At 42.6% G+C, this 11853-nt stretch overlaps 3 protein-coding genes across 3 annotated transcripts; 1 reads left to right on the top strand and 2 right to left on the bottom strand.

Annotated features, from left to right (window-relative positions):
- Positions 1 to 1000: 1000 nt before the first annotated feature.
- Positions 1001 to 3349, bottom strand: epdr1 (ependymin related 1). The gene is made up of 3 exons (XM_035634180.2): positions 3005 to 3349; positions 1748 to 1956; positions 1001 to 1537 (listed from the first exon to the last, which is right to left on the bottom strand). Exons 1-3 carry the CDS (start codon positions 3244 to 3246, stop codon positions 1344 to 1346), a joined length of 645 nt encoding a protein of 214 aa, XP_035490073.1. The 5' UTR covers positions 3247 to 3349; the 3' UTR covers positions 1001 to 1343.
- Positions 3350 to 4084: 735 nt separating this feature from the next.
- Positions 4085 to 8712, top strand: nol7 (nucleolar protein 7). Its single transcript, XM_047331790.1, has 9 exons — positions 4085 to 4306; positions 4957 to 5017; positions 5608 to 5666; positions 5762 to 5787; positions 5898 to 5991; positions 6767 to 6888; positions 7723 to 7800; positions 8306 to 8490; positions 8596 to 8712. The coding sequence occupies exons 1-8, from the start codon at positions 4113 to 4115 to the stop codon at positions 8377 to 8379; spliced, it is 708 nt and encodes a 235-aa protein (XP_047187746.1). The 5' UTR covers positions 4085 to 4112; the 3' UTR covers positions 8380 to 8490; positions 8596 to 8712.
- Positions 8713 to 8877: 165 nt separating this feature from the next.
- On the bottom strand, positions 8878 to 11553 carry LOC118310827 (tripartite motif-containing protein 16-like). Its single transcript, XM_047331789.1, is given in 2 exon segments — positions 8878 to 10051; positions 10053 to 11553. Coding segments are annotated over 2 exon segments (1647 nt in total). The 5' UTR covers positions 11327 to 11553; the 3' UTR covers positions 8878 to 9678.
- Positions 11554 to 11853: the final 300 nt, after the last annotated feature.

Raw genomic sequence — 11853 nt, 5'->3', positions numbered from 1 at the left:
TCTGATAGGATTCACTACCTGTTATATGCAATGAGATCACAGATCACAGGAGCATGTCGCCTTTGATCCTTGCATTAACGGGGATGACATCACAACTGCATCATTATGACATGTTTTGATTTGATTTTTGTTTTTATTTTGTACATATTTACAATATTTCACGCAATGCACCATGCAAGTACTATTACATACAAAATGGAAGAAGAGGTGTATGAATAAACACTGCTGGAGTCGGACACTCAACAGTTAGTAGAGTTGTGCACAACTGTTTTCACTAATTAAGGCGTTTAAACTAACTGGCTAACTAGGGGCAGTAAGTGATTTTCGAGACAGCTTTTCTTTCTCTTTGTTACTGTGGTGATTTTTCTGCTCTGGCTGGGCCGCGGCCCCGTGTCCTCCGTATGAGAGTCCGACAAACTAACCACTAGGCCAAAGCCGCGAAGTTGCACCGCCACTGTCCACCACACGTCTTAACGTGTCGACGAGGGATGTTTACAAACTGCACTCACATTGTAGTGAGGTGCCATCCGCACCATTTTTGTTTTTTGTTTTAGAGCCAGTGCTGAGCCGAAAACCCAGGTTTTTTGGGGTCACACACACAGAACCGACAGCTAACGGACTGTGAGGAAATATTCGCAGATTTTGACTTAAGTGTATTGCTTTAGAACTGCTTACTGCCCCTTTAACATTTTTCATCTTGCTATCTTCATCTTCTTCTATTGTCTGCATTATTTACTTTTATTTTATTTTATGTATTATATGTAATATGACTTCTACTCTCTAAAATGTATTCCTTAGATAAAGTTGCACACTGCACAAGAACATGTCTTACAAGGGAAACTGTGATGTTTGATGTCATTGATTTACACAGGGAAAAACTAATTAAACAAAAAAGAAAAAAATGTGTTGAGCAGATTAAACCCAAAACGACCCATTTGCTCTATATCTGAATGTAGGAACAGAAACTTTAAACTCACAAAGATTTACCAGATACATTTGGTTTGTTTTCCATTTATTATTATTTTATTCATGCTTTTTTTTGTCAATGAGACTCTTGGTGTACTCTTATGAATTCAATTTCCAAAGCCACTCCCTTTAACACTTAGTGCACTAAATTTACCATGTGTAAATTTGGTAATGCCCCAGATTTTATTGTTTAGTTAACAGTCTGGCAACATTTCACGTGTAGGTGATGACACACAACGATGATGGTTGGTAAACTTGTCTGAAAAAGTAATTTACTGCATCTACAGGGGAGTAGGGGACGAGTGGTCGAGGGAGAGATTTCAGCCTCTGAACGCTGTCCAGCAACTATAAGGTCAAAGGTGAGGGCTGGCAACGCCTCAGCAGTCAGACTCTGCCATCCTCTCGGGCTGAGCTGATTGACAGGTGCTGGGCGGGGTGAAGATGTTGGGGTCGCTGATGCCCAGCTGGAGGTTGAAGAAGCGGGTGGAGGTGGTGACGCTGCTGTTCCTGATGTAGGTCTCCTGCACGGGATAGCAGTCCTTCAAGGTGTAAACGCCCACCCAGGTCTCATCTGGAGGAGACAGAAGCAGACATGGTGGCGGCTCAAAGAGGAATTCAATGTTTTATTCCAACAAGCTGCTCAATAAATCAATTACTGTGAATCATATACAGGAAGTGTTAAATGTAGACCAACACTATTTTCAAGATGCACAAAAATTTCTTTTTACATCAGCATCTGATCAAACAAAGATATGTTGTGAAAGTTTACGCTACGACTTACGCTTGCGCGCCGGCTTCCTGTCCGACCACTCCTGAACCTCCACGCTGTCCCCAGGGCCACCAATGAAGTACTGGTCCTCGAAGGTGGAGTTGTCAGGGATGTCGAAGGGATCCCAGGCCTCCGTCAGAGCGATCTTAGAGCAGTTCTTGGTCTTCTGGTCAATCTGGAACATCACCATGCTCTGGTACAGGTAGATGTACTCAAAAAACCTAAAGCAAGGCGAGGCAAAGGGGTGAAAGGAGTTTTTTCTTACCCAAATTGGCTCCAGCGACCCTTAAAGCGGTATCAGCGATTTTGGAGAGTGCTTGTTTTTCTCTTTGTTGTTGCCCTGCTCTGCCCGGGCCGTGAACCCGTGACCCCGGGTGTGGGAGACCGACGCACTAAGCAGGCCACCACACGTCGTTAGGTGTTGACGGGGGATGTTTACAAACCGCTCGCATTGTTGTGAGGTGCGGTCAGCACCAATTTTTAGTTTTTGTCTTACAGAGCCAGCGCAGAGCCGAATACTTTTTCCGGCGCACACAGAACCGACGGCTAACGGACTTTACGCACTTTAGAATCGCTTACTGCCCCTTTAATGTATGAAGCAGAGCAGATAATTAACAGATGGATAAAACTATTCGATGAAGCTTAGGTAAAAAAAAATTTAACATACACAAAGCCTTTATTAACTTCTTATAAAATATGACACTGATATGACTTCATGCTTCTTGCTCTTATTCTCACTCATCATATGTTTTTGAATTGTGTTTTAGTCACAATCAGGACTGTTCGAAAGGGAGTTATCAAAATATAATGGACGCTTGCAAACGACTGTTCAGTTGGACTACAGTAGGTTACTGTTTATATATATCTGTATATATACATACAGATATATATATATATATATATATATATATATATATATATATATATATATATATATATATCTGTATGTATATATATATCTGTATGTATATATACAGATATACGTATATATATATATATATATATATATCTGCTTCAGTTTTTTAATTTTTGTTTACATTATGTACTTGATTTCTGCATGACGTCTATGACAAGTGCATTTCATTTCAGTGACATTGTGCAATGCAAATATTAATATTCCTAATAAACTGAAATGGAATGAAGGACTTTTGGCACAATCTGTCCACTAAGTATTGTAATATACCGCATCGACATATATACTGTATTGTATTTGTGGGACTTACAGTTCAATCGACGAGCGTGTGAGGAGTCAGTGGAAACACAACTCACTTCTGACACGGGGTGTGCTTCTTGTGCTGCTGCAGAACCCGGAGCCTCTGGTTCGGGCCGTCGTAGGAGACGGCGGCGCGCTGGTTCCTCCCGGTGCCGTGGTCGTACAGCACCCAGCGGCCCTCCCACTGCAGCGGGGCGAGGCAGGGCCCGGCCGCCGGCGGGGAGGCGTCGGACCTCGGGGGGCCGACAACCGACGCCCCGACAGCGGCCAGAAACACGAGCGACAGTCGGTGCATCATGGCGCCCTGGAGAAACCGAGAGTCCCGTTAACTTGCTCCAGTTGTTTTCGCTGTCGCCGGGAGCGGAGCCGCACCTGTCGCCGACACGGTTTCCGGTTGTGACCTTCAAAATAAAATACAACAAAAACGACAATTAGATTCGATTCGATTCGATTAGATTCGATTCGATTCGATTTTATTGTCATTGCACAGAGTACAAGCACTTATACAACGAAAAGCAGTTTAGCATCTAACCAGAAGCGTAAAAGGGCAGTAAAGTGCAAAGTATGTGCGTATGTACAGGAATATATAATAAAAATACAATGGGTTTAGCAGCAGATAGCAGTAGGTAGTGCAAATAGATCAGTATAAATAAAGTGCAGTTGAGAGTATAACTGATGGAAACAATGAATACACTATGAACGAGAGGTATATAGATGTATAATTAGCCTGCTCAAATCAACACACACGCACACAAAAACGATTATAAATAGGGCAAACTAACAATGAGAAGAACGCATTACACAAAAAAAGGCTTAATATTTATGTTATGGCTTTATTCTCCATGTGCAACTATTGCTACTGCTCTGTACATGGTATTCATATTTTTATATTTTGTTATATTTTGTACATACATACTGCTTTTAAAAAAAATCCTTTAAATTTCTTTCTATTCTGACATTTCTAGTCGACCAATAATCGATTAACCAATTGACTGTTGCAGCTGTGGATCAAATAAAATGGCTTTAATTTACAATAGAAACACGCGTCGTCTGCGTCTAACTTCTTTGGCTGTGGTTCTCCTCCTCGCCACTAGTCGGCAGACGTTTCCACGCGGCTCAAATCACGTCTTGTTTGTTTCGTCATCACCAGCCGACGACAACAACATGGCGAGGAAGCAACGTGGGGCAACAGCACACGGGTCGTCGAAGACGGCGGATAATGGCGACGGAGGACATGCGGAACATTTCAGCTTATTGCTCGAGTCCAGTGACGACGAGGCGCCCGAAGAGGTGACGTTTGAAGACTCAAAGACGCAGGCGCTGCGGAGCATGAAGGACGCGCTGGACACGGTCAGAAGGTAGCTAACACCGCTAGCTTACTCGGCTAGCTAACACGGCTGGCTAGCTCCGCTGGCTAACACCGCTAGCTAACACTGCTGGCTAACTCGGCTAGCTAACTCGGCTAGCTAACACGGCTGGCTAGCTCCGCTAGCTAACACTGCTGGCTAACTCGGCTGGCTAACACGGCTAGCTAACACGGCTAGCTAACGCAGCTGGATAACACCGCTGGATAACACCGCTGGCTAACACGGCTAGCTTAGCCTAATTTCCTTCCAATTAATCTGTTTTCGTGTGTTTCCGTGCCAAAAGGCAACAATAAATGGATATTAACGAGTTAATCGAGAGCAAGTTTCCCATCGACGCAGGACAGTGAGCAGCGAGAAGCTCTTCACTTGTCACCATGTGTGCAATTGTTTCTTGATAAACCAAAAACAACTGCTACATAGTTTACGTCTGTCTTCGGCAAAACTGTCAAACAGTTCAGAGCATCGCTCACACAGAACGTGAAGACCGTCCAACGCAGGGTTTGGTGGGATGATCTGCCCCAGAGACAGACGCCAAATAAAACACCACAGCTCAACAGTAAACCATGAAAAGTGTGTTTGTGTTTTTATGTATAATTACACGTGTTTTGGGGCAAAATTAATGGGGTTTTTTCTGTTTGCAGGGAAAAGGAGCAGCTTAAAGAGAAGAGGAGGAGGAGACAGGAGCTGTTTCAGGAACAGAAGGTGTGTGTGTGTGTGTGTGTGTGTGTGTGTGTGTGTGGAGTTACAACCATTTCAATAACATGCCAGTTACAGATCTGTGCTCATGTTCTCATCAAGACAGTAGGTGATTAAAAGCCCTGTTTGATTTTTGCCCCATATCTATACACTATAAACACTTATGGATACATGATCAATGCTCTGTTGATTTAGCCCCCCGGACAAACATTTCAAATATTGCACTGTTGATTCAGAAGTTGCAGACAAACAAGAACAAATACAGAAAAACAAGAACAAATGCTCAAAAGTATTTCCTGTACAATACAATACACACCACAACAAAGACTCAGAACATTTATGAAATACTATAATTCCTCTTCTTATTGTTTTTTATTCCCTGAGATGTTTTAATTTACATTACGTGTTAATTAGCAACTACTGAGGATTCTTTTCAACATCAATTAATCTGCAGGTTATTACAGAGGAAAAAAAGAAGAAACAAATCTTTCCCACTTTTAAATATTTCTGGTGGTCAAACGTGATGATCTTTTCATGTGCTCGTCTTGTGACAAAGATTTTCGTGTCGTCTTTTCCGTCACTGCTGATACCCGTAGAAAAGAAGACTCTTACCGGCCGACGTGTTGGAGGAGATCGACTCCTCCTCCTTTGCAAAGTGAGTTTATCGACTCTCTCTTATTCTGACGCTCTTTGTACACGTTCTCCTCTGTCTCTGCTCAGTCAACATTTAAATCATCTTTATTTTTGCAGGAAGCAGAAACCGTCTGACGACAAAGGTGAAAACGCCTCCCATCCCTCTGTCATATTTAATAAAAACAGAGCAGCAGATAAAGCTTCAGACCAGTGTGACTCATGTTCTCCCCCCAATTTAACCCAATCTCACCAGCTGAAGAGCAGCAGCAGGAGGAGGATGATGAGGAAGAGGAAGAGCGAGGGAAGACGCAAAAGAAGAGGAGTGGGAAATTGGCACATGCTCGAAAGTATGTCCACACGTTAAAGTTGTAATTAATTTGCATGAGTCTGGCAGCTTGACCGTAAAATCTAAACTATCAAAGTATATCTCAACTATTTTGAGCCCTAAATGTAATTTATTATCCGACTATCAACCAAAGCTAGAAAGTAAAAGCAGAATAAGAAAAGAAGTAAACGTGAGTGAGTTTCAGTCACTGCACCGTTGTGTGGCAGCGTCTTCTGATGATGTCACAACATTGACAAATCACATGTGTCGTCCATGTGCGTCACAACAACCGCAACGCGGCGGCGGCGCTGTGATGTTGTCCACATCCACAATTATAACTGTCGCATCAGGACCGGCCCCAGATCATGACACACGAGAAAAAATACAGACACAACCAGCCAATATTAAAAATGGGAGTCGACCAACAATGTCGTGATCAATAATCTCTACCCGAGACCTCGACCAATAACAAGTCATGTTTGAACTAGAGACAAAGTGATTAACATTATGATGTCACATATTCTTCATATTTTACGGGGCCGTGTGAAGTTTTCTGGAACGTATTTTAAATCTGCTTTGTTTACATCCATGTTTGCTAACTTGCTAGTAGGATCTATGGTTACTATTGAAATGGTTTGACTCTGGTTCTCAGTCCTACGTAAGCTGGTTCACTTCCTCCCAGTGTAAATGGCCATGGTAACTGGAACAGATCCAAACCTGTCAGTGGCCCCGAGTACAGACCAATCAGATCATAAGACAAACTCCTTCCGTGTGAACTGGACTCCTTCCTGTTTCAGTCTGAAGGGTAACTACACGGTGGCAACGGTGAAGGAGCGATCGTCGGCGACCTTCCAGCAACAGGTGGCCCAAGACTTCATCCAGTCCAGGCTGTACGGACCAGGCAGCTGCAGGACCACGAGTAAGAAGGCAGCCCTCACACACACACACCTGCTGCACCACATACTTACTGGAGCACAAAGTGTAGATGGTAGTGACTATCCCCAAAAAAAACACACTGAAGTAGTCAAAGTCCGTAATAACACAAAATGTCACAAAAAATAATTTCTTCCTTGTTTCAAGTTCCCCTTTGTTGCGGAGGTTGAATATTTCCAAAAAGATCATTTGTAAAGTGTTAAGATCTGATTCAGAGTTTCTACTGAACCTGGAGTACGTAAAGAACTGAGCGCTCCTCAGATTACTGATTACCTGTTCGTTTAAATCACCTGTCGCTGTGATCGCCACAGAAACAAAAGTTATCCATTACTGCACCCTAGTGGTCAGAATGAATGTTTACAAAACATTAACTCAAACGGCTCCTACATGGATAAATCCATAGCGGAAAATCATCCCTAATGAATCCTCTTCACTTCTCCAGATTGAGAAGAGTTGGCTAGAATTTACAGCGTTTGAGGAAATTTGCCTTTTTGTAAACAATAGATATGAAACTATTAGAGCCACCGACGGGGCAGCGAATACAGAGTTTACTGAGGGACTCCATCTGCTGTTCAGTGTAAATAAAACCAACACATTAACATGCAGGCTACACTCTGTGGCAGTAGTCTGTAAAGACAATGATCTGTCTCAATTTTGAGCTTTGCTACAGTGACGTCCTGTATCGTCCCGCTGAGGTGTCCACTCTCCTGGGATTCCCCATGCGGCGACGGCGGCGACATTATTCCGTCAAGACTTTTTCCGACTGTCGGCCCAAACTGCAGATATTCACACTCACTCTGCGTCTTGTTCTGCTTTTCAGATAACGAGCTGCTTTCACTCCAGAACAAGAAAGGGAGGAATCAAAGTGCAGCGGTGCAGTTTGTCAAGAAAGACTGGGGTGAGTTCAGTCCTAAGAGTGTGAGACCGTGTTAAGTGAATATTTATCACGGGTCAATGGTAAATGGACTTTATTTAAATGGATTGTATTTATATAGCGCTTTTCTATTCATATAGACCAGGAAAGTCACATTCATTTCTCCGTCACCTTCTCACACGAAGGTTCTTCAGCAGACACTTGCGCCGTTGTTGAACCGGACAGAGGCAGTTGAGCAGTACTAAGTAGAAGCTGGACGCAGTTGTGCAACTATAGCCCATAAGTGCATTCAAGATATTAATGAAGATATTAATATTGTGAACGTTTCTCTACATTTAGTTTTTTTGCACCTTCCAAACTGATGACTTGATTATACACAGGGTCGTGTACACAAGTCCTGTTCAGACGGGAAACATCACTGGCCTCATGTGTCTCTAAGTGACGGAGAATAATCCTAAAATCTCAACCTGACTATTTCCCTCAAACATCCAGTGTTTCTCACATCTCGTGTCTCTGTCTGACCCTCCAGCCTCCAAGGAAAGAGCCAAAGCAGAGAAGATGAAGAAGAGGTGGATCCACAAGCAGCAGGTTCACTCTTGCTGACCATGCCCCTGGAGACCTTCCCCGCCCCGGCAACACAATGGATTTATACGGAGGAAGACGTGGTTTGAATTCCACAGTCTGGACTTGATGTGGGACTGGTACAATGTGCAGGTGCAGCTGAGTGAGGAGGGGAGTCAGATCAAACCAAAATAAAAGTCCTGTGACTCTCTGACAACATCAGATTTCTCTAACCCTGAGGCTCTAACCTGTGTTTAGAAATGGCGAAGAAGAAGACGACGACGTGGTTCAGGATTTATGGCTCAAACTTCATCCGGGACGATAAAAAATTTGCTTCCAGTTAAATCGCTGTATTAATAAATGCTAGTTGTTTTATCGGTATCTAATATTTTTTCGAGTGGACACACGGCTTCAAATGATCTATTTATCAACTAATCAATTCAGCACTCGGACAATAGCATAGAAATAAAAAAGGGGACAGTATCAGTCAGTTTGTCTTAAATCATCATTGATGAAAAAAAAAATGTCAAAACGTTCATATTGAAGTTTGATGTTTATTTCAGACTGACTTTCAACAATAATAACATATGAACAAATATCAGCGGTCTGTAAAACAGGTGTAGGCTGAAGGTCTTAACTCTTTTTAAACAAATCATATTTGAAAAAAAACCCTCCAGATTGAAAGCCATCAAAAATAAACAAGACATTCATATACAAGCACATTTTCTGTACACAGATCTAGACAAAAGCTTACTTTACCACCTTGCCATTACTTGCAGCTCAACAATTTTCATATTGCTTCAGTACATTATATTAAAACAGTTTTGCTCTTGAGTGTACTACATTCAACTCTTCATGACAGCTGTTCAATAGATTTACTCCTTTAACTGAAATACAATGATATTATTCATTAGTCCTCGGTAAATGGTTTATTGAATATACAAGTTCATATACATATACAGTTATTCTCTCGTCAGTTTCACATTGTCTCCATCACCTTTGAACGAGATGCTGGAATGAAGACGAAAGAAAACATTCATTTATTCTTTATTAAAACCTTCAGTTCGTTCACACATTTCTGTTCAACGACTCATGTTCTATGATTTGATGGACAGATTAAATTCATCCACACAATCAGTTTGTTTCACCTCAATCTCAGATAGGAAAAAAAAGTAACAAATCATCTCCTCGTTGATTATGATCATTACAGGTTATAACACATCAAAGAAACTTATCTGTACAATGATTTAGGAAACAACGACATCATAAACAAGGAGCTTTGAGAGAAAAGAAGTTAAAGGTTTAAACACAATTTAACTCACTGCTCTTTAAATGACAAGACTATTTGAGGTTACAGAACTCGGCTTTGATTCCAAATAAAAAATTAATCCCAACTCCAGCACAGAGCGGCTGAGTGAATGTGGTCTGGACTCTGTGGAGGAGAGTCATGGTGTCAGAGACGCTGTAGAAGGACAGAACACCTGCACTGTGATCCAGGTACACTCCGACTCTGGAGGACCGAGGACCTGAGACTGGAGTTTTGATTCTGTTGTAATAAAAGATATAACTATTTTCACAACAATATAACACCCAAGATTTGTCATTGCCTCCAAATCTACATTCACGTGACCTCCCTGCTCTGATGATATTCTTGTATGCGACTGCCACATCAACTGCTGCTCTCCACTCCACCTCCCAGTAACAACGTCCAGTCAGACTCTTTACTCAGGACCTAAGGCCAATCATTGAATCTGTTTGGGTGACTACAATAAAACAGTTTTTTTCTCATTCTTGTTACTTTTCTGTTTCCCTTAGATAATAACGGATGTTTGTTTACTGTGTCTGGATCCAGTGGGATTTCTTGTGAATATGTTAAGAATTCCTCTCTGGTCTTGGGCTCTTGAGTCACTGTCAGTGAGATGTTTGTCTCTGACTCAGTCAGGACGTCCTGTAGTCGACCTCTGACCTCTGACACAGCTGCCGTCACAGCCTCAAAGGACCTGAGAGGACGGATGTCGATGCTGGATGAGTGTGTAGACGGACTGAGTGGTGTCAGTGAGGGGTAGTTGTGTAGAAACTGGTTGTGATCCTCTGTGTGTGAGAGCTGCTTCAGTTCAGCGTCTTTCCTCTTCAGCTCATTGATCTCCTGCTTCAGCTTCTCCTGAAGATCTTTGACTCGACTCACTTCAGTTTCCTGCTGGGATCTGATCTGCTGCTTCACGTCGGAGCTTCTTTTCTCCACCAGACGGATCATCTCAGTGAAGATCTTCTCACTGTCCTCCACTGCTTTATCAGCAGAGCCATTGAGAGCCTCCAGCTCCTGTTGAAGCAGCTTCACATCTTTCTCTCTGTCCTGGACTCTCTTCTGGATTTGTTCTCGACTCAGCTCAAGCTCTCTCTGCCTCTCGGTCCTTTCTAATGCAGCTGTGACTGTGTTGTAGCCTTTATGTTCGTCCACAGAGCAGAGATAACAGATACACTGCTGATCAGTGCGGCAGAACATCTTCATCACCTCATCGTGACGAGAGCAGATGTTCTCCTGGAGCTTCTTGGTGGGGTCCACCAGCTTGTGCTTCTTTAACTGAGGTACATCATAATGACGTTGGAGGTGTTTTTTACAATAAGAGACTAAACAAAACAAACAGGACTTGACGGCTTTCAGTTTTCTCCCAGTACAAACATCACAGGCCACATCTTCCTCTCCAGCGTAGCAGTGATCAGCAGGAGCAGCTTGGAGTCCAGTCTTCTTCAGCTGCTCCACTAAATCAGCCAACATGATGTTTTTCACCAACACAGGCCTCAGTGTGAAGGTCTGTCTACACTGAGGGCAGCTGTAGATCCTCTTCGCATCATGTATGTCCCAGTGGGTTTTAATACAGCTCATACAGTAGCTGTGTCCACAGGGAATAGTCACCGGATCTTTGAGTAGATCCAGACAGACGGAACAAGAGAAGGATTCCTGCTCCAGCTCAACTCCTTTCTGCTCCATTTCACCTCTCAGTGAAGAACGACTGTCTGAGTTTCAGTGTCTGAGAAGTGAAACAATAGTCTGAGCTCTGATCTCAACAACATGTGTCTGCGCAGTGAACAGAGCCTGTCAGCTCTGACACTTCACCACATGTTTCTTCCCACAATCTTCAAACTGTAGAGATGGTGACTTGTTCCAGGAAGAGGATCAGCCTGACAAAAAAATAAAGAGTTCAGGTAAATGGCCAGAAAAAGCATAATATTCACATGGGATTCTGAGAGGATTCACTACCTGTTATATGCGCTGAGATCACGGATCACAGGAGCATGTCCCCGTTGATCCTTTGATCATTGCATCCTTGGTGATGACATCCTGTTTGCATCATTATGAAATGTTTTGATTAGATTTTTTTAAATTTTGTATATAATTACAATATTTAATGCGCTGTACCATGCACAAACTATTACATCTGAAATAGAAGAAGTGTATGAATATGACCGAGGAAGGATGCATTAGGCATAACATTTTAAGTCTATTTTGCATTTAAA

The sequence above is a fragment of the Scophthalmus maximus genome, chromosome 5, assembly GCF_022379125.1.
Source record: "Scophthalmus maximus strain ysfricsl-2021 chromosome 5, ASM2237912v1, whole genome shotgun sequence".
In the NCBI taxonomy this organism is placed as follows: domain Eukaryota; kingdom Metazoa; phylum Chordata; class Actinopteri; order Pleuronectiformes; family Scophthalmidae; genus Scophthalmus; species Scophthalmus maximus.
Note: the sequence above shows the minus strand (reverse complement) of the source record. Positions and strands in the feature narration are given on the sequence as shown.

Excerpts from the sequence above, each read along its gene's own strand:
- epdr1 (XM_035634180.2), bottom strand. The coding sequence starts at position 3,246 with ATGATGCACCGACTGTCGCTCGTGTTTCTGGCCGCTGTCGGGGCGTCG. Across the intron at positions 1,957-3,004 it reads AAGCACACCCCGTGTCAGAA|GTTTTTTGAGTACATCTACC; the intron begins GTGAGTTGTGTT and ends GCCTTGCTTTAG. Across the intron at positions 1,538-1,747 it reads CAGGAAGCCGGCGCGCAAGC|ATGAGACCTGGGTGGGCGTT; the intron begins GTAAGTCGTAGC and ends TGTCTCCTCCAG.
- nol7 (XM_047331790.1), top strand. The coding sequence starts at position 4,113 with ATGGCGAGGAAGCAACGTGGGGCAACAGCACACGGGTCGTCGAAGACG. Across the intron at positions 5,018-5,607 it reads AGCTGTTTCAGGAACAGAAG|AAAAGAAGACTCTTACCGGC; the intron begins GTGTGTGTGTGT and ends TGATACCCGTAG. Across the intron at positions 5,992-6,766 it reads AAATTGGCACATGCTCGAAA|TCTGAAGGGTAACTACACGG; the intron begins GTATGTCCACAC and ends TTCCTGTTTCAG.